Raw genomic sequence first — 21737 nt, forward strand, 5'->3', positions numbered from 1 at the left:
CTCTAACTCATCAGCAGCCCTCTTGGTCACCTCACTGAGGGCCCAGGATTCTGCACAAAAAACCTAAAATCTGTGCATCCTTGTTTGGGCGCCAACACTACTGGACTGGCCTTAGGACTAGAACCCTAAATTATTCCCATGTCCAACAACTTAGCAACCACTACCTTGATGCAATACTGGATTTGGTCAGATATCCTGTAAATCTCACAATTCACTGGCATACTATCCCCAATCTCTATATCGGGCACACAGACTCAACCCTGGAGTCAGCGAAAAGAGATGGAACATTTGACCCAAAGCGTTTCTACACCTTTTGCTGCCCAAAAGTCAGTTCAAGGTTACATTTATATCCCTTCGCAGACCCACATTAATGTGCAATAGGTCCGAAAGTGGTGTGCTAACTTCCTGTAACGAGGTGCCACAACGAGAGACAGAGGAACAAGAAACTGACGCAGAAACTTTTCCCCCTTACCCATCTTCGTATCCTCTCTGTTTTCAGCCAACATCTACAGTGCGGGATATGGACTATTCCTTTAAGGGACTCGGGCTGTGGGACCCATTTCCCGATCATGTGACCAGGTCACATGACCCAATGGACTTGAAGAACGATGATGCGGAATAAAGGTGGGACGTGGCGTTCTACTCCAGGGGCCAGCGCGGAAGAATTTCATCTGGAGAACAAGTGCGGAATTGACAGAGTCCTCGACAACCCTACGGGGGTGAAGAAGGTGACGGAACCGCAAAGAGACTAGGAAACGCCGCTGGAACCGGAGCTCCAGAAGACCGCTACCGGGACGAACCAAAAGAGGGAGCCGGACCCTATTCGGCACCGTGAAGACGCCAACCACGTTCCAGGAGGGATGTAGCTAAACAAGGTATAAGGCCAGTTGGGGACTGCTTGGGGGAAGGGAGATAGAGCTCTCAAGGTGGGTCAGGAGGAGGGAGGCGAGCGAGCAACACGCTTGGTGTACGTTTGGTGTAGCTGCGCGTAACAAAGTCCGCAGTATATAAAAACACTCAGACACTGGTGGTGGTACTTGGGTGAAGCCTCCCTTCACGCCCTACCCCTTTTCAGTTTAAGGACCCCTGAACCACGTCCTTACGTTGCTCTTTTTGTTCCGTTTTTTTGTCTTCCTTGGTCATAATCCCTCCGGTGCCTGGCGACAACGGGAGGAAGAAAGCAAAAACGCCACTCTCTGAAAAAAGAGAGGGAAGATGGCTGTTTAATTAGCAAAGACCATAAGAAGCCGACTCTTTCAACAGTTCCTATAACAAAAAAGAGAAACCAAAGCATATTTGTTTGCGGTTGTGATTACAATAAACCACCTAAGCTTTACAACCCAGTCTCTGTCTTGCTTCTCCACCGCGCCACACTTCCTTAACCTCCGTCGTCATTGGCAGGATGTTTACTGTAAAATCTTTTAGAGGGTCATGGAACACCCATATGGCATATATGTCCACCAAGTAGTACACTTCAGAAACCTTCTGTACTACACCTTGTATAGACCACAACACTTATCCCCTAAAGCGCTGCCACAAATGGGCTTCAGCACCAACACATCCTGACCATCCTTTTAAACAGTCAGCGTTGCTTTTTGTTCTTACCATTTCTTCATTAGCTCTTTGTTTGCCTAAAGGTTTTTCTTCACCTGACTCATGCACTGCACAATTAACTTTCTAAGGCCTATCACAAAGTCTACCACATCCTTTTAGGGTGACTGAATTTCCTTTGAAACATTCTCTGAATAAGAGGAGTGGGCTATGCAGTCAGTGTTAAAATGTAATTTTGAAAGGTATGAACCCTACTCCTTTCAGTGGAATTTCTATGTAGGTGAATAGGGGACGTGGCAGGAGAATATCCCACTTACACTTGAGGTTCTCGGCAGAGGGCCATTCCTACACTTAAGGGTCTTTTTAAACCTTTTAATTAACCCATTGTTCTGTGGGCTGTATGCCTTGGAAAAGTGGCTGGTCACACCAGCTTTCTCACCGATCTTTTCATTCAGAAGCGATAACGTTTGTTTTCTGGTCAGAAATCACAGTCTTAGGGATCCTAACTCTAAAAAATAAACCAAATAGTGACCCAAGCTACTAAGTTTACAGTTGTGCTTCTGAGAGGTAAGCCTTTTGGACACATGAGGGGGATTATCCACCACAACTAAGTTACATATGTGACCTAATGGCTATGTGCTTCAAATGGACCAACAATGCTAATGCCCACCGGCTCAAATGGATATCCTACTACTGGCAGTGGCACTAACAACCCCTTGGTTCCACCAATCGATTTACACTAAGTTAGCAAATGGGACAGATTCTGCAGAACCTCTGTGTATTGAAATATCCCCAACCATTAGAACAAAGAGTCAAACCTATCTGGGGTCTTTTTTATGCCCATGACCCCTGCCAAACCCATCTTCTGGGCCAGTGACAACATGCAATTCGTGTGTCCTGGCATAACTAATACCTCCTTGCTAGCTCCTGGTCCAGGATTCATGTTCTCACTATACAGAGGTTCATCCTCCCAGGCAACATAATGCATTCCAACCACTGCCTGCCTCGCTAACTTGTCCTGGACTTCCTTCTAAAGTCCCACAAGTGTAGGGCACTCATCTTGTGCCGGTGTAACTCCGTTCAGGTAGGTCCTGCAGAGCTAACAATCCATGCACCTTTGGCAGTGACCCCTATACCAAAACCTTGCCCATTCTGACTGTCTCACCCTCCTCTGCCTCTGAAGTGGGGAGATGGACGCCGTAGCCAGTACCTTCCAAGAGTCTGTTCTGAACTGCTTACTACCCTTCTTTGATCCTTGCAATTCTGGGATGGTCAAAGTGTTTCCCTGAACTGGGATGGTCCAAGTGTTTCCCTGAACTGGGATGGTCCGAGTCTTTCCCTGAACTGACATGGTCCAAGCCAAGAAGGATTTTGGTCTTGGTAGTAAACCAGAGGCAATCAAATCATTATCCAGAAAGACAACCAGCATCTTGCTTCTTTCTCACCCCCACATCAACCATGGCAGACTTGCTATTGATTTTCACCTCACCTACAGCACCAGTCACTCCATGTCATTGTCAATGGCAACCAAGCTTGTACCATGGCCTCAGGAAGAAGCTCCTTGAGTTTGATATACTCTATTTTATCTTCAGTTCTGTGAGCATCTGTATCCATTAGGCAGGAATGTTCCTCCCATTGATACCTGCTCCCAACACAAACCCATGTTATTTGGATGGATATGCTTAAGAGTATTTGGGTCTTATTCCGAAATGTACATTGCTATTAGGCTGAGTACCATGTGGCCCTCTTGGGCCCCTTTACCCACAGTAAACGCACTAGTTATACTAGGCATACAGGGCCTTTCACCAGAAAGTCCCATTTGTAGATTCCTTCCCTGCAACACCTATAACAAGTATTCACTTTGGGCTTGGAAGTACCTTCCTGTCCTCCATTCTCCTTGTGTTGTTGACTTGGAATCCAACTCCCCTCTTGCCTATGTGCTCCCTTTGACCCTTGGGATGTGCTTTGCCCCTTCCCCGCCACCTGGAACCACTCTGTTGAGAGTCCCTCTCCCCCTTTGGCTTAGATTCATGCTGCTCCACACCATTGTTACATTTGTTAGTTATGCACATATCAGCAAACACCGCAGGCTTCTCTAGATCCTCTGCTGTGAAGTCAGAGAGGTACTGTCTACTTGGAGTAGAGCACCTGCCATTCCTTTTATAGACAAACACCTTTTTAAAGTGGATGCCTTAGACACATCATTTAAAGCCTGCACTTTACAAGGGATCTAACAACTCACAAACCATCCCAAAATATTCTGCCCTTCAACATACATGTTCACAAATTCCTATTTACACCTGACAGGTACATCTGCATAGTAGCAGTGAGAATCTCCTTTCCCAGCTGTGACTCACTCTGCTGCCATCCCGACCGTCTCTTTTTTCAAGGCTGAGCTGTCTCTCTCCAATTCTATATTTTGCCTTCTCGTCCCTCTCTGACTTCTTCTCTCCTCATGGGCCATTTCTAACATCTGTTTTGCCTCCTTTCCTCTTGTTCCTGGCAAACTACTCGCAACTACTCCTTCTCAAACAAACTCCCTGGTTGTCTCCTCTTCCTTAGCCTTTTGATTTCTGGAGTGCCAACTGCAAGTTCAGAATCTCAGTCAGATAACATTCGGTGTGTTTATGGAAAGAGTGCTGGAGACACCACAGCGCTCCCTCCCTGGGTTCCTATCATGCTACCCTCTTGCAGTTTTTTTCTGCAACACCTGCAGTGCCCCTCAATAATGACATAACAATAATAATAGAGAAACAGCGTTTATAACACTGTCATCACATCGCAGTGCTATTATAACACGGTTGTTACAACGACCGCATTGTTAGTACGCGATACCTTTACATCGCAAGTCATTACAACAACTTGCTGTAGGGGGTGCTATGGTGTTGGAAATTAAGTCCAAGACCTTCCCTACTGTTGCGCAAACTGGAGTAGGAATAGTAAATAATACTATTCCTAAGTCCAGCGCGCCCCCACAGCAAGTCGTTCTAATGACTTTCGATGTAAAGGTATCGCATACTAACAACGCGGTCTTAACGACCGCGTTGTAAAAGCACGCGATGTAATAACATGGGTTGTGACATGCTATATTCATGATAATAATAACAACAACAACAATAATAATAATAATGTCATAATAAAAATAACAATAATGACATAACAATACTATCAGGACTGGTTATTCATTTGGCACAGTTCTGTACAGCAGCTCAACCGAAAACCTGCCTCATCTTGCATTCAAAGGGAAACACTCCAGAGAAACCATTAGAAAGTTGGAGGAAATAAAATCATGGACAAGAAAGAACACAAGGGACCTTTTTCTTATCCCTTCAATAAGACAAGATCAAATGTTCGAAGATCTTGAACCAGTTAGCAGATGCCCTGATAACTGAGTGCACAAACAGCTCTTTAAATTAAAGATACTTTTATCATGATAACATGCAAGTACCACATTTGACAGTATAAGTGAATTTAAATGAAGCCTCTAGAATGAACACACTTACATTCCTAGATCTCTCAACCCTTATCCCTTCTTCAAACAATGGGCCTCCAAAGATATCAGTAAAAAAGTTTGCAGCTGTTGTCAAGTTTTACTAAGAAAAAAAAGCCATGTAGATATTGGGCATAGGTCCACGAGAGTTAACTTTTGAGAATATTCACATAAAATTACATTTAGATAGCATTAATCTAAATGGAGGTCATTGACACAGCCATTGGATATCATGAAAATCTAGCATGGGGCGGGCCTTAACAGACCTACTTTGGACATCCCTTTATGTAGTTCAACTGGATTAAGTACTCACCTGTTCGCAAACTGCAGAATAGCTACAGTGGTCGCTTGCGCTACAGCCTGGATTTCCTGTACACCGTTGCAGTCATACGAGTTTCCGCAGTGTGCGTACACTCCTGCCAGCTCCGTCTCGTCAAGATGGCTAATCGCCTTCGCCAATTCGAAGGCCGCTGGGTTAGTATGCACAACACCCGCTGGAAGACAAGAAACGTTTTGAGAAGGTGTTGATAAAATAGCAATCTGCTCAAAAGTGCTTACAAAACTTAATAAGCTGATTAGATTGTAAATAATTTGACTAGGATACAAACCTGGGTTCTCCAACCCCCAAAAAACAATGCCACATATTTGATGGCCTGAAGAAAGACATGGTCTCTGGAAATTGGGAAGTCATAGATGAGACACATGCGTTTTACTGGCTAAATGGCAGGGGCAGCTCCTCCATTTGAGCGGAGAAGAGTCGCCCCACAAGCCCCAGACCTTAAAAATAAAACGGTAATAAAGTTTATTTATATCTGTTTTTTTTTCCAGCAACCCTTCCCAAACTAATTGCCAGGACGGGGCATGGCCAGCGCTGCTGAGTGGCAGCAGCAGGGAGCTGGGCACTTCAAAATGTGGATGTCTGTTTGGACTGGCAGCCAGACATGCACATTTTAAAGTTCTCTAACCTAGTTGTCTTAGACAGCTGGGTTAAAGAAAGCACAGGCCTCTAGTGCCATTAGGAGCACTGGGAGAGCCTGCTCTATCCAATCCTGGCGCTGCTTTAATGCAGTGAAAGCAGCACCAGGATTGGGTAGTGCAGTATCCTGCATCAGAAGCTTCGTGGAAGACACCCGAGGGAGGAGGGGGTCGCACTGCGGACGTAAATGACTTTTTTTTTGTGCTCCCCTGCCTCACCACCCTCGGTACAAGCCAGCTGGCACTGCTAAAAGGTCACCTGTGGAATGAAGAAGTTATTTCTTATCCCAGCTTACCCACATAATGGATCATGCAGGAATTTTCTTGTCAAGCCACAAGGTATAAACATCCAGTCAGGTTTTGAGGATATCCAAATTAAACTATGAGGCCAAGTTACATATAATGAATTTCACTGCAGATTATTTGCATGTCCTTGATCTTTTCAAAAGCTGACTGGGTTCTGCTATTTGTTAATTTGTGGTACCTAGCATGGTTAGATACACTGAAAAAGACATTATACAATGTGTCTCTGTTCTCTTAGGGGCACATGCATCAACATCAGAATTTGCAATTACTAAATAGCGATTTTTAAGGAATCCCTAATTGGTAACAGGTCTGGAGTTGGCCGCCAGCCTTTTAGCTTGACAATGCTTATTTTGTTTTCTCATGGTGTTTGCACAACTATATTGTTGGGAGAGCTGCTGGGCCTTTGGCAATGTAAAAAAACACACTGGCTAAACTCAAAAATATTTTTTGGTCTTAAAAAGCAAATAGTGCAATAGTAGTCACTGGCATTTAAGGGAACTACTGTGTGTGGATGTGCTCACTGTGAAGTAAACCAGTTGTAGCAGTACGCTGACCCATTGTCTCACACAGTATGCTGTATTGGACGGAAGAAAAACGTGAATGGCACAGTAACAGATCAATGGATGAAGAGGGCTCATAGAAAGCTTTTTTATGTATATTATGCATATAATTTTAGCAAAATCAATAAGTCCGGCTGGACGGACGGTTGTATTCTTCACCGCGATCCAGCGTTTCCAGCCGCATCAGTCCCTCCTCTAACTCTGATCCTTTCTCCCGAGGACCTATACCTTCCATTGGTCCCGGCCGGGACCTTTCGGCTTGTTTCTCCCGAAGACCCCCCAACGCTACCTCGAACCATTCTGGCATTGTTCGACACCGGCTCTATGGCTACGGCCCACCGATTCAATTTCACGCGGCTATAACGCGCACCTACGACTCGCCCTGCATTCCTTGAACGGGCTCATTTTCATTGTACCTCGGCTGCTGTTTTTCCCCGTGCCCGGCGCCTAGCTACTTTCCCAGGCATTCGCTTTATCGTCTTGTTCTGATGAGATCCCACGACCTTGATGGGGATCGAAACGTCGTTGACCTACGTCTCTAAACTCTAATATTTATACTTTGTATCCTGTAAATTGAGTATGAGACTTGCAACCTACTGTGACTTTATATATTGTCATTTTTTGCCTTTACTGTAAAGTCACCTTTTTAAGTCACTTGCCTGTGGTAAGGAAATCGCCCGATTTCCTTTTTACCTACTCACGTTTTGCTCACTTACCTTGTTTATACCAATTGTTTGCCTTTTCTCCTTATTATTATTAAAATTGTATTTATCCCTTTACCCTAGCTTCCAGACATTTCCAGTTTTTGATTGTAAAAATTGCGATACCATATCTATTTCTCTTGTATGGGACCGTTGTTGTTATAAAATATCTCTACCCTTGGTCCCGTCTGACCTCCAGGGTTTCCTTGTTCTTCTTAACACTCTCTCATACTTAGCATGGGCCGAAAAATGTTACACCACAAAAATGTTTCTGGTTCTACAACCCATAGTTTGGGCTTACAAAATAGAAAACAATGTAACCAAGAAAATATAATAACAGGGGGTGCAGGGCACATGAATGATCAAAGGCCATGCTGGGTGCCTAGAACCAAAAGGGGCTAGGTACAGGCCCTGCATATAAAACACTCAGAAGGTGATGGGAGGAATGCTTGTAATAAGTTCAACGACTGGTAATTGCTCGGGGTAGCATTCAAACCCATCTTTCTTTTGCCCACCAGGCTGCCTAAGTTTGGATCCAGCCTTTTGCACATTGGTATTGACCCTGCTCCAATAGGAACAGAACAGCTCAAACTGCTAGGCCAGGCCAGGTCCTACCTGAACTAGAACACAAGAACCCAGGAGCAGGTTTAACCATGATTGGGGCTCTCCAGTCAAGTGTAGCATCGGTTCCAGTCACACAGTGAGAATGGGTCCCACGTCTGGGCATACCCTTAGCCACTTAGGTTGTGACATCAAACACCCAAAAGGTGATGGGTGGAATACTTGCAATAAATCTAACCAATGGCCCTGCATATACTCCGGGCATGGATTTTGAAAGGATGCTTTCTAAGCACAGGGTGTGCCACTCCTACTGATCCTGGCCAAAGGTCATGCTGTACAGGTACTGTACCATGGGCGTGCTTTCTGGACACAGCACATGGGTGCTTTGCAAAGGGCAAAGTCATAGGCCATGCTGTCTGCTAAGTGCACACAGGCAGGGCCGGACTAACCGTAGCAGGCATCGGGCGTTTCCTGGTGAGTCAGAAGTGTGGGGGCCGGTTTTTGACCAGTGGGGGCCATTTTTGTTACAGGGTGGCGGTTTTGCAGCAGTGATACAATATCGCCCCCCTGTAACAAAAGCGAAGCAGCAGTGTTTCCCATCAAAACCACAACCATAGTTCACTACATAAAGCACCTTCTAAATTCCACGACTAGACTTTATTTAGGGGCCTTCAGGGTTACAATTTGTCCACTAAAACTCACTATAATTCATCAGTTAGCTACATATGCATAACTCCAATATGCACAGCTCATGAGCTCAAACAACATCAACTATTCCAGCACACATTACATGATTGAGTACCTCAATGATGTCATCACTGAACACATTAAACACAACTCTGTTCATATACTGTACACCTTATACCCCTCTGTATAGCGCAGATAGGGTGTGGCGTCAAAGCATTACTTTAGGTGCTACATACAGGATATGCTCTGTGTGTCAGTGCAGGGAGTGAGCACAACAGACGGCCACAAGCCATGCTGTCTCTGCAATGCATACAGCATCATCATGGATTATATTGTAATCAATGCAGCAATGGTCAATTTTCCTTAAAAGAAAGGAAACAATATCAGTGCAGTGCTGTATGGTAGTGTCCCTAGCCTTCTTTTGTTTTCTCTCTACAGGACGGACCTGGTACTACAATTCAAGGAAGCACATCTTTCTTCGCTTAAGCTTCGACACCATACACCCGCTCAGGCACCCCGCCAAACAGAACAAGCATTGGCATAGCCAATAGGTCTCGCCTTTGGGATCTTATAAGTGTTTTGCCAGAGCTATTGGCTTTGACAATGTGCTTAATCTCTGTTGTACAGCAGTGTAAAACAGGCCCTCCAACAACAAAGAAACGACCCACATACTGACCTGTCAGACCAGACCTCTGGGTTGTCCTGTAGGTCAATCTGACCCTGCCAACCACACTCTAAAGTGGTTTTTTTTTAAACCCATTTGCCTAGTGCTAAAAACACAACTGCACTCCACGGTGGGCAAAGACGTGTCAGATAAAAAAAAAAAATTGGCTGTGTGACACTTGTCAGCTAGCACCACCTGACGGTGATCTTGTCCATGGCCACTGCCAGGGAAGTCTGCCCTCTAATCAATTCCCTCCCTCAAGGCACGGTGGCCCAACGGCAAACCATTTTGCTTCCCACAACAAAAGAAGCGCCTACGAGAAGCGCAAACGGCTCACGCGCAAAAAGAATATATGATGCGCAGCGTCAGAAACCGCCTCGTACGTAACTTGCCTTATAAAGTTTGTGTGAGCATAAAGTGGTGGTGTTGCAGTGGGGGAGGGGGATGAATGGGTCACAGGGAAGCAACCCAACCAGGGCACTTGTTGAAAATGACAGTGTGCAAAAAGCCCCCTTGGGCGCGCACAGCAAGAATGTCTCGCGCCACACATATGAGCAAACCCCAGCAGGATCACAAAGGGTAAATAAAACCCGGGCAACTGACGTTTGCCCGTCGTTCATAACAAGGGGCAAGTAAGCAGTGCCCTCGTGACCAAAAGGCGGCACTGGGACCCAGGTTTATCTAGTAATGTGCGTTCTGTCTAGGCGCTCGATTATATGCATTGCGCTGCACCCTCGATTGCACAGGATGATCCGTGAAAAATATAATTATCAGGTGATTCTTTGCTCGGTGCAAATGTTTTGCTCTTGTCGCCCTGGGCAGAATTTCTCACTCACGATGTTACCCCGCCCCCCCTGCACCGGCGGAGTGTAATAAGCCCTGTTTCTAAAAGCTTTTTAATAGTCTGACCAACAGATATTTGCCCACAAAAACAAGGTGAATCGTGCGCAATGTCAACATGCGCCCGTGCACACTTTTCCTCCCTTACGTTCGTATAAATTTCATTAAGTCTCTTGAGCGTTGTGCATGGAAAGCTTCCGAGTCCCTGCCATATCTGCACGCACGCGCAGGACCCCTGTTGCAACATGTGTCCTCCTGAGCAGATCGCATTGTCGCATGGCTCTGTCCCCTGCCTGCCTAGATCGGACGCTCTAAGAAGCGGGGTAACGCCCTCTGGGTTGGAAATGTGGGGACTTTAACATTGTAGTGGTAACTCTGTACCCCCTTCACTGTGAGTAAAAACATTGACACGCTTACAGAAAGCCGCGCGCTCCATAGAATGGTGACACTAAGGTTACGTTATACTCACGACATATGCTGAACTTGGTGACAGGATGAATGATTAAGTGACCAGTAAGGCGGTGAACCATATGGAACCCCCATAAATGCCTCTAGCTCTGTCCGTGAAACATGACGCCAGAGGAGAGGAATGCAGTCTCATGGAGCCTCCACCAGTAAGAAAAACCTTAGAACATCTCCCAAAAATGGCCCTTGCTAAACTGCACTTAACCAGAATGAAGGACTCAAGTCAGGGTCAGAAAAATGACGATACAGAAACCTGGTGCTAAGCGCACTTATCTATTGCCCTACTCGCCGAGAGCCAACAAAACTGACACTGATATCAGTCTTTAATCTCTTTTACATATATAAGCATGGACCTGCCAGCCACAGCATGTGAGCCAAATGAAAAATGCATCCTCAGCCAAAAAGCGGAGAGGAAAGGGGTCGGGGTGGCGAGGGAGGCAACGGATGAAGAAAGCCCGCGAGTGGTGCGCGTGCGCTTGCGCTTGGGAGAGCGAGCAGCCCATTTGTTTTCAACTATCGCGCCCGAGTCTGGGCGCGATAATTGAAAATAGATGTGGCCCGTGCACGTAACCGCAAGCCTTAGGCGGTTACATTGGCTGGGAAAGGCGGGACATGCACCCGCCTTTACCCACTTGTGTGCTGTCTTTTAAGGTAGACGCATGCAAAGGCCAATGGAATGTCAGAACTTCAAGCACGAGCTTGCTCTCTCGTGCGCGACGTGCTGGTCAGCTCCAAGAGGCCGTATCCTTAGAGCAGCACATGCGCGCTGCGCTAAGGCTCGACCTAAAAAGGTTTACACTATAACAGTTCCGGACTCAACCACCAGATGGAGGAATTATACACACCACGTGAATCTATGAGAAACCTCACGCTGCAAAACCCAATCTCATGCACATGATTTCTAACTTCATGATCTCACACCTGTGGAGTTACATTGGCATTAAACATATTAGGGCTGATTTACAAAAGCATTTGAGCGCGAGAAGTAGTAATACAGGAACACTTTTTTACATACTCTGAAATGCCTTTGTGAATAGGTCCAAAACGCACAACTCCATATTACTAAAAGTGCAAAGATGCCTCAGTCCTTTCTATATGTACTAACTGTATATGAAGAGTCCCTAAATTTCCCCATTTTATTCCAATTATAGATGTTTGCGGCCAATTCACACAGGCATGTATGTAAAAGCAGGACTGAAGAAACTTGGGGGTCTCACAAAGGGGCGTGGCCGATGTAATTAAGGGCATGGCTTAAAAATACGCATGCTAAAAATCTGTGTTTAGCATAGTGTGCCGCCCGACTGGTATTTTGCTGTTTCTGTCATTGCATCCAGATATATAATGCAACAAGTAACATTACACCTACAACAAGTCTGGACTATTAGCTTTGCCAATGGTTGTTAGTTGTAAAGATAATTAAGCAACAATTATGGCTTCGTTATATAGAATATCGAAAAAGCTTCAGTTCTGAAATTATCTGACTGAAATAACTTTAACGAGTCTCTTTGAGGTTATAACAAAGGCATTGGAGGGTGGTGCTGCTGCAGAGGTAAGATTTTTTTTTCGCCCTGAAGGCAAAAATGGAGAGCCCGATAGGGATCCGTCTCAGGACCTGCTTTTTATAACTACAAGTGTTGAGCACCGGCAGGACCAGGCCCACTTAAAGCCTGGCGTAATAGTGTACTACAGGAGTACTACTTTACAAACTCCAAAATGCCTTTGTGAATGGGTCACACTTTCTGCTTGTTCACCATTGATGTGAAACAAGCATCCGTTACCAGTCAATAGTGCCAAGAGACCTCCATTGAGGTGAGCGCCCGCTCTACATGCACTCGTTATATTATTTGTCCTGGAAAATGACATCCTAATCAGTTTGTAAAAGCCTTGAGTAATGGTCTTTGGTAGCTAATCGAGGATGGTTTTTGAGCAGAACAAGTCGGCTGCTTGTAAAACCAGATAAGTGTCAAGGGATCATGTCTGATCATAAACTAGCATGGGATAAAGCAAGGGAAGTCAACCAAGAGGGAAAAGGTACATTCAATGAGAATACATTGATGGGATTCTCTTATGGTTGTGCCTCTTACTTATTTTTTCCATCTACTAAGGCCTGCAATGGCTTTTGTTATCACCTAACATGCCCATATGTTTGGCAGAATCAAGACTGATTCCCTTGACTCCGAGCAATGGAGAAAGATTCTCACAGCCAGAGGTTCAACGAATCACAAAGTTCCAGACTAAAGCAGCAGCTGACTGAGCTGGGCTTCTGCACTGGGTCATTTGTTGATGTGGTAATTTGCTCTCCCAACACTCTTTGATCACTCATAACATAAATGTGGACTCTATACCCTGTGTCTAAAATATAGACACAACTGGCCATATAATGCTCGGATTACTTACCAGTAATCTTGATTACTTTGATTCTTCCTTACTAGTCCCATTATCGGTATGTAATCTGAGCATTACCAGTGGCGGCTCCTATGGTGAGGCGGAGGAGCATCGCCCCACAGCTGTGAAATAGTGAAAGAAAGGAAAAATAAAATGTTAATCTGGTAATGTTATTATTATTTTATTTTGCCCTCCTGTGGCAGCTTTGCGTGACGGGGCAGTGCAGGGCTGCTCTGCTCACGGAGCTGGGCGGGGGAGAAGTAGTAGCACCCTCCTAAGTGAGCAATGACTGTTTGGCTGGCCCGAACAGTCATGCGCACTTCGCCTTTTCTCCTTGCCGGCTGTATTACAGCCTGCGTGGAGAACATGCTCAGGCTCCCAGTCCCTAGATGAGCACTGAACCACGGCACTCAGACCAATGACAACGCTGCATTGCAGTGTTGTCATTGGTCAGGGGTGCCTGGGTGCTTACCAATCACAACGCTGCATTAAGGTTGTGATTTGTCAGGGGAGCCTGGCTGCCTGCTTCCTGTTCCATTCCAGAAGATAGACACGGTGGTAAGGTAAGTTATTTACTTATGATCCCCTTACCACCCCCTCCGACCCTGCCACCCCCGATCCATGCGGGCTGCTACTGAGCAATACCTCCTTTTCTTCTGTCTTCATCCCATTCCTTACTATTTGAGGTATGCTAAAGCAATAACCCTTGCATCAGCCCCAGAAAGACTATACCAGACTGTAATAAGGGAAGAATGTCTTGTCATTCAAACTCCTGAATTTCTCACATGGAGTTGAGCAACCAAGTAATTGCATAAAAACAAAATGAACACCAGATCAGAGTAAATGAAAAAGAAACCGGAAAAAATAGGATCTCAAACAGATATTGATCCCTTTAATAACTGACGGCCGCCATGTTTCTGGCTAAATGGGCCTTTCCTCCACCCGGTATCTCCTTATCCCCTGCCAGATAGGCAGAAAAGACAACCATCTTCACTCATCTGGCTAATGCGGAGAAAGACGACTTCTCTCCTCTCTTCACAGGACAAAAATGAATAAAGATGCTGTCAGAGTTTCTAAACTCAGAGGATCTCGAAATATGGATACTGGCATTCTAGAATGCTCAGCTCACCCAGCCTCCATGCGGTGGGGATTGCCTCCAAGAAGAATACCTTCAAAGTGAGGAAAATTTCAAACACCCCCTCAGTGGCTCATAAGAGTGTCTCTGATGATGATAAAGGACCCAAAGGAGGTACAAAGGAGGAAAAAAGTAAAGACCTTCGTTCTTAAAACTCAAATCCTTTAAATAGTTCGGAAGCACTCTGCTCTGCTGAAGACAAATTATCCCATAAGGAACGAAAGTTTCAATTGAGCACCACTGGAGTCTGAGGGTATATATAGACGGTTAGACCTTTCTCAAACCCCTTCTGGAGAAACTAACTAAAACATCTCAGGAGTGGGTGTAGAAATCTGTGACAAACATCATGTTCTGTACCATCTGTCAAATGAAGCCCAGTGACGTTCATAGGGCTTATTAGGGGACGACCGGCTAAAAGCCTGAAGAAAATGGGAGACTGATCAGAAGAGCCACAGGTTGTCTCTCACAAAGTGTTTGACTTCCCCATCAAGTCCAGATCTAGACTCCTTTCTTGTATTCTATTGGGAAGGAAGACTGCTCCATGAACAGCTACCATCACTGTCCCAGTATATTCAAATCTCTGGGAGGGAATAAGGAGGGATTTTGGCTGGTTGATTAAAAGTTTATACTGCTTTATACTGCCCAGGTAGCGTCCTCCAGGGTTTTCGACTGAGAAAGCCTGGATAAGCAGATTGTCCTGATAAGGATGGACTATTATTCTCTGAGAATAAAGGAGACCCACCACCGGGGCTAACATTTTTGTGAAAACCTGAGGAGAAGTCTTCAGTCCAAACGGAAGTACCCGGAACTGCCAGTGGAGGTTCCCTATTAAAAATCTAAGGAATCTCTGAGGTCGGAGCTAAAGGGATATGAAGGTATGCATCCTGCAAGTCGAACTTCATCAGAAAATCCCCGGAGGACATCAGGGAAATGATCAGGTGAAGCGTATTGATCTTATAGTGCGTAGTCAGAACAAACTGGTCCAAGAATTGAAGGTTTATGATCATCCGGTATTCTCCTGAAACATTTCTGACAAGGGACAATCTGGAAGAACAGCGGTAATCTCTTTACCTACACGGGATCTCAACTGGCTCTCTTGAGTAGCAGTTAGGAAACCCCGTCCTTCAAGGCCACCTTCTTTATTTTCTCTGAAGGCCATGGAGTTTGAATGAAACGTAGTTCTGAAAATCTGGAGAAACATTCAAAACGTAACCCTAAGAGACAAACTGAAAGACCGAGTTGTCAGTGATCCAGTCCCTCCACACTTGTTGGAACTACAAAAAATGACCACCCTCAGGATCAGAGGAAGACCAGGCCTAGTCAGGAGGACTGCTTCAAACCCACTTTGCATCCAGACTGGTGGGAAGTACTGCTTGCTAGAGAACCCTTACGATGAAAACAGACCCTGCTCTGATGAAAGTCGGTTTTACTTCTCTTGTACTCGTCAGATTGTTTCCTGCTTCATTCCCAAGACTTCTTCCTGTGACAGAAATGCTGTGTATGTTTCGGGCACTTTAATGATTTATTAAGCGCCTCCTCCAATTCTTCACCAAAAAGCCTGCTACCTGTGTTTTCCTTGCTACCTCAAAAGGCCATCCTTTAGAGGCAATTCTTCTAACTCCCTCAATTCTCCAACCTCTCAGATGCAAATGTTTTCTCACAGTCACTGAACTGGCAAAAACCATACCAGATGCTCTAAGATTGTCAAAAGAGATGTCTGATAGAAACTTGGCATATACCTACATGCAACCTAATAACTGAAAAGTATTCACCCACTTGGATGGTAGAAGAAAGGACTTGGAAGTCTTTCTAAATACTGGGATGTGTACACTGTGCAAATCCCCAAGCTTAAGGAAAGGCTGAGACCTGCATGAGCCCTTTTAAATGCAGCCTCCACTTTCTAGTCCGCCAGGTCAGGTAAAGGAAAATCCTCAGTAAGCAGAGAAGGTGTCCCCATGAGGTTGGTAAGCAGAGGATCAAGAGTGATGGTCTGAGGCAATTCAGTCTCTCCTTTTGCCAAAGGGTATAATCTGCCAATAAATGTAGGTACCAAGACTCTCTCAGGATATCTCCACTCAAGCTTCAAAAGGTTTTGTATAGCAGGGATCACCAGGAATAGTCATTCTATGAAACTGTCTGAACCACTACCCACTCCTACAGGGTTGATCATGATCAGAAAGAAGCTGGAGGTTCAAAGATAGGTAAGAGATCATTGGCTCCAGATCTTTCTTTAATATATATTTTCCTCTGGTGGAGATGTTCAGATGGGAACCCCACACCCTCCTCATTGTAATCTGAAGACGCCCAGGAAGAAACTGATGAAGGCGAGGAGATGGACCAATAAGAAGTAGTTGAAGAACCAGGAGATACCGGAGGAGGACTGCACCCACAATGTCCATTGTATGCCTCTGCCAGCTTATTCACAATTTCTTGAAGGCACAACTGTGAAACTGAAGGGGAACGTCAGTGGCTCCCCACCTGAACACCATTTAGGAACCTGTCAAGAGATCCATGACGAGTTTTGACAGTCTTATGAGAGTGCTTACCCACGATCAGCAAAACAAGTCAAGTCAAAAGGAAAGAGGATGAGGATGACTATATACTCTAAGGGTTCTCAGCCTGACTGGTCTACCAACAGACTTTTGAAAAAAGGGTTAAGACCACACACACACACACACACACACACACACACACCATGCCCCAACACAACTTAAAGGTGGAAAACTTGCAGGCAGTCGGAGGACACCCAACACAAGGCTAAGAGAAACAAGTGGGAGGGACTCTGTAACAGCGACTGCACGTCGACTTCAGGAAGCAGGTAAGTCCTCCATCTTTCTTCATCTTTGTAGGAATCCAAAGTAAGGTGCATGTTCCAGCCTCTTAGATCTAGTCAGATATGTAAGCACCAACAAAGGAGCTGCCTGTTAATCTTAGCCCGGCTCCTAAAAGCCCAAATAGCCACCCCTATGTATAAACGTGGTGCTCGAGCATCTGCTTGTATAATTGTACACGCGCCACCCAAGCAGTCTCTTATAGAATGTTGTTCGCAGTGCCTGAGCAGCCGCCTGATTAACCAAGTCCATGTCGCCCAGACAGCCACTTGCTCAACGATGTATGTGGCGCCCGAGCAGCCACCGGATTAACCAAGCCAGGGTCGGATTGGGGCCAAAAATAAGCACGGGCAAGCCCAAAAAAGTGGTCCACATTCAAGGAGTGTAAACTTTCACAAAACATTGATTGGTTAGTATCAGTGGGCTAATTTGTGGAGGAATGTGTGGTACAATAAGCATTTTAAATCATGAAGGGTGAGTATCATTGGTGAAGACTGGAAACATTGTAGTGGTAAAAACTGAAAACACACTTTCAGTGTCATCCTTTGTACAACGTTGTGAGGATCCCGCTCGCAGTCAACTGTGTTCTCGACCCTCTCAGACCACCCACCATTTCACATGTCTCCTCTGTCTTTTCTCCTATTCATCCCCTTCTTTAAGCCCATTTTATCTTTAGCTATCTCTATTTTTTTGTGTCGCTCATGTTCCCAGCTAGTGAGTACACCAGCTGTTGTTTTTCTCAGAATTATGCAATTCTCAGCATTTACTCACAGTGACCAAATTTGTATGAAAAAAACTTTCATTTCAGCTTCATGGACCCACTATACCCAAAAGATGTACTTTGGTATCACCTCTATTGTTACTGTTGCTGTGCTCCTCAAGCTCCTTACTATTCCATGTATCGGCATTTTGTGTTATGTTTTTGTTGTTTACCTAGAAATTTCAATAAAATATTCAGAACACAAAAAAACTGTTCCTCAACCCTGATGATAACATAAATCCGAAATCTTAAATTTTCAGTGGCAGCTGGCTCTTGTTTCCGCCCCCTTTTTAAAGATATCAGCAATGAATTATAATCTATTAATCACTAGAGGTTAAATAAAAAATATGCCTACCCTTCCTGCAGCTTGAATCAGCAAATCTGGCTAATGGCTGGCATAGATGTGCAGAGGCACCCGCACCAGCCATCAGAGAGATTGACCAGGACTGGTGAAGTCCTAGCGTTGGCCTCAGAGTCCTGCCAGGGGTCAGGCCCTCTCCATTCTCTGCATTAATGAGACTTTATTACTATACAAAGAACACTCTTTCTTAGCAATCTCAGAATAAAGAAAGATTGATTTAGCTCATTGATGCTGGTTGTAGGAAAGTGCTCTATTTGATATGGTCACCCTCACTTTTTGATCACTGATGCATGTCGATTGGTATGAACTGGGACCCTGCAAACCAGGCCCCAGTGCCAGAGCTCTTTACCTAAAAACAAGATCAATTGTAATCCAGTTGGCAAAGACTTTAGCGCCCTGGTAAGTCCCTGTTAAATGGTTCATATAGGACCCAGGGCAGGGGTACTAAAGAAGGCTCCTATAGGGTGCACCATGAATTATGCCACACAAAGGACGTCCACAAATACTGCACACAGACTTCTTTTGCAGGCTGCATGTAATTGTGCAAGCCACTTTTAAAAACACAACATGGCACCCTCACTATGTGCCATGCCCAAAGAATTTGCCATTCTATACGTCCACGACCTTGAGAAAAATATGATTCCGATGCCTAACAACCATCTTTTACTATCATGTAGGGATTTGGGAGAAGTAATTTGACGATATCCTTCTCCTATGGCACGGCAGTAAAGATTTCCTACTACTATTCATTGACTTGCTCAATAACTTTCAAATTTATTTGGACTTACCATCGGAAGTTAAAAGTTAAAACTCATAAATTGCCTTTCTTAGACTTGACTCTCCACCCTGAAGAAGGAAAATTGCCCTATACCAGAAACCTATGGAAAGAAATACCCACCTTCTGTATTCAAGCTAAAATCTGCACGGCCTGTGCGATGAGCTCCCTTACGGACAGTTTCTCTGGATTCACAGACATTGTAAATGGAGAAAAGGCTACTTACATGAAGCAGCTGTCCTAGCAGAAAAATGTACCAGTCAGAGCTAGCCACGATTATTAGTCTTGTGTGCAGTCAAACTAGCATGGTATTGCCCAAGAGACACTCTTCTTGCTCCTAAGCCCCAATGCCCCATCACACGTATACCTTTTGTGTCAACCTTCTTCTAGCAACAAGGTCAGCAAAATCAGCAAAAGGAACTGGGATATACTACGTATACAGACACTCTTCAGGGAGTCCTCCTCTCTTTTCCTTTAAAGGGAAAGTAACCACATGGACCATTTGGTCCACACCATCTCCTGGGAGACTAGTACCAGCAAAACACAATCCATTAGGGCTGCCTGGGGCCTCCCACCACTTATTGGACACTATAAATGCCAAACTATGTAGTCTGTCCACTCACATTTTTTTTTTTTTTTTAATTTTCAAAAACCTTTATTGCCTTGTAAAAAATAGTACAGGACCAATCCTCTACAATCAACCCAGCCGTGAAAGGGCTCTGCCTGACGGCTAGGCAGTCAGGTGGTCTCATACACAGCCATTCAGCCGACATCCCGGAGGACCGGCAGTGTTTCAATAATACAACATATTCAGAAACACCATCATGCACAGAGCATCAATAATAATTGCACCAGTCCCCAGTCTCTGGCTCCGGCTATGGTTATGTATTCAAGGCTTAAAAGTAGCCTCCGATACCTGCACTCCAGGCTGAACCCAGGAAATTCTAAACTGAACCCTAACCCCAACCGCCCACCCCACCCACCATACGCTGGCTATCTCCCCATGTCTCCCGTTCCTATGCACATTGAGCCGCAGCCCGATAATCTACGCACATCCATCCGCAGCACCCTCCCACAAGCAGTCCACATCCGACCCTACAGTAGACAGTCACTCCCCGAATCCCCCGCTGTAGAGTCCTGAGCCAGTCTGCCACATACCCGTCCACACTCACTTCGTGTAAGCAGCCATCCCAACAATCACTCCAAAGTCCTTCACGATCACACGCCCCCGGAGTCCCGACCATGTCCCATGCCACTCTCATCCAAATCACGGTCAGCGGGTCCCTTGCTTTGTGTATCCCCCTGGCCAGCCGTCTCAGTGGCCCTGGAAGTCAAATACGTACTGTACAGCCCCCAGAAGTTCTTGGGACGACTTTTCGGCGGTAACAATTCGCTGTACGTCTCCGCCTGTGTGCTGCAGTACAGCATTTCGCTGGCCCACCGCTTCCTGGTGGGGAGAGGCCCCCTCATCCAGCATATCGCCACAACTCTCCTAGCCAGTATTAGCGCTATATCCGTCAGGCGCCGCAATGCAGGTGGGAGCGGCCTGGAGTACCCCAGCAACGCCAACGCTGGGTCCGGCAGTATCTGTCCACTCACATTTAACACAAAAGACTTTGGAGTGGGCAACCAAACTTTTGTACTGAAACAATTCGGAAACTGTCGTACCACAAATGTCATCTACGCCATTCATTACCACTGTGACCTACTGTACATAAGCAGCCCACCCAGATGGTCAAACATCACAGCATTCAACATAAGAGCTGAATAAGGTGCAACGTTCCCTTGTTTCCTACTTCATTGCCATGAACCATTTAGAGGCAGACTTCAACTGGCAAGTGATGGATCAACCCTCCCTTCCTGCTCGTGGAGGTTATCTCTCCCTGTTGCAAAGATGCAAGTGTCGATGGATTACACGTTGTAACTCCATCAACGAGGGCCTAAATTCACTTGATGAATGGAATAATAATGTACATTTAGGATCCCTTGTTCACACATGCTTCATCATTACACATGTACCGGATGGTACTTTCTTCATTTATTTATCCTCCCTATGATTAGTCTATAGTAGACACTTCTGTACTCACACTGTTTTCTACCAGCCTTTGATCCCTATGACAAGTGACCTGTTTTACTCCGCCCATTCCACCCTCAGGTACCACCATCCTGATTTCCTTCTCCTTTCCCTTTCCTTCTTACAGCAGTCTTCAAATAATTCATGTTATCTTGTCCTGATGATGAACTGAAATCGCCCAGGTCGAAACGCCATCAACAAAGCACATCGTTCCTACGGTATCCTTGGTTTATATAACATGTTTCAAATTTATTATGACCTCACTGCTTATGTTAGGTACATTTATAAACACACCTTTGGCTCTGGCACCATAACACGTGCCTCACTGCGCTGCTCACCTTTTCAAAAGCACTATGTGTGCACCTTTGTGATTCCACCTTTTGAAGAAACAATATTGCTGTACAAAATTCATGTTTTTCTGCTACAACATCCGATACAGATTGTGATACTCAATTTTGGTGTCTCTCCATTTCTGTTTTCCTTATGTGTTTGTTTACATTTTCTTAAATTGTCCTACAAATATTACCTGTTGAGACGTTGTTGTTTGTTACCACATGCCCAAAGACACTACATGTATTATATGTAAGATACCCCTACAGCAGGCCTTTGAGCCCTA

The 21737-nt window shown here is 45.2% G+C and overlaps 1 protein-coding gene across 1 annotated transcript in view; it reads right to left on the bottom strand.

Moving 5' to 3' along the window:
* LOC146796247 (D-serine dehydratase-like) overlaps window positions 1–21737 on the bottom strand; it is a 440976-nt gene that overhangs the window by 293015 nt on the left and 126224 nt on the right. Inside the window, exon 4 of the mRNA XM_085628745.1 lies at window positions 5355–5535. Within this exon, the coding sequence (XP_085484871.1) occupies window positions 5355–5535 (181 nt within the window). The remainder of the gene's footprint in view (window positions 1–5354; window positions 5536–21737) is intronic.

This window comes from Triturus cristatus, chromosome 10 (assembly GCF_964204655.1).
Source record: "Triturus cristatus chromosome 10, aTriCri1.1, whole genome shotgun sequence".
Lineage (NCBI taxonomy): Eukaryota > Metazoa > Chordata > Amphibia > Caudata > Salamandridae > Triturus > Triturus cristatus.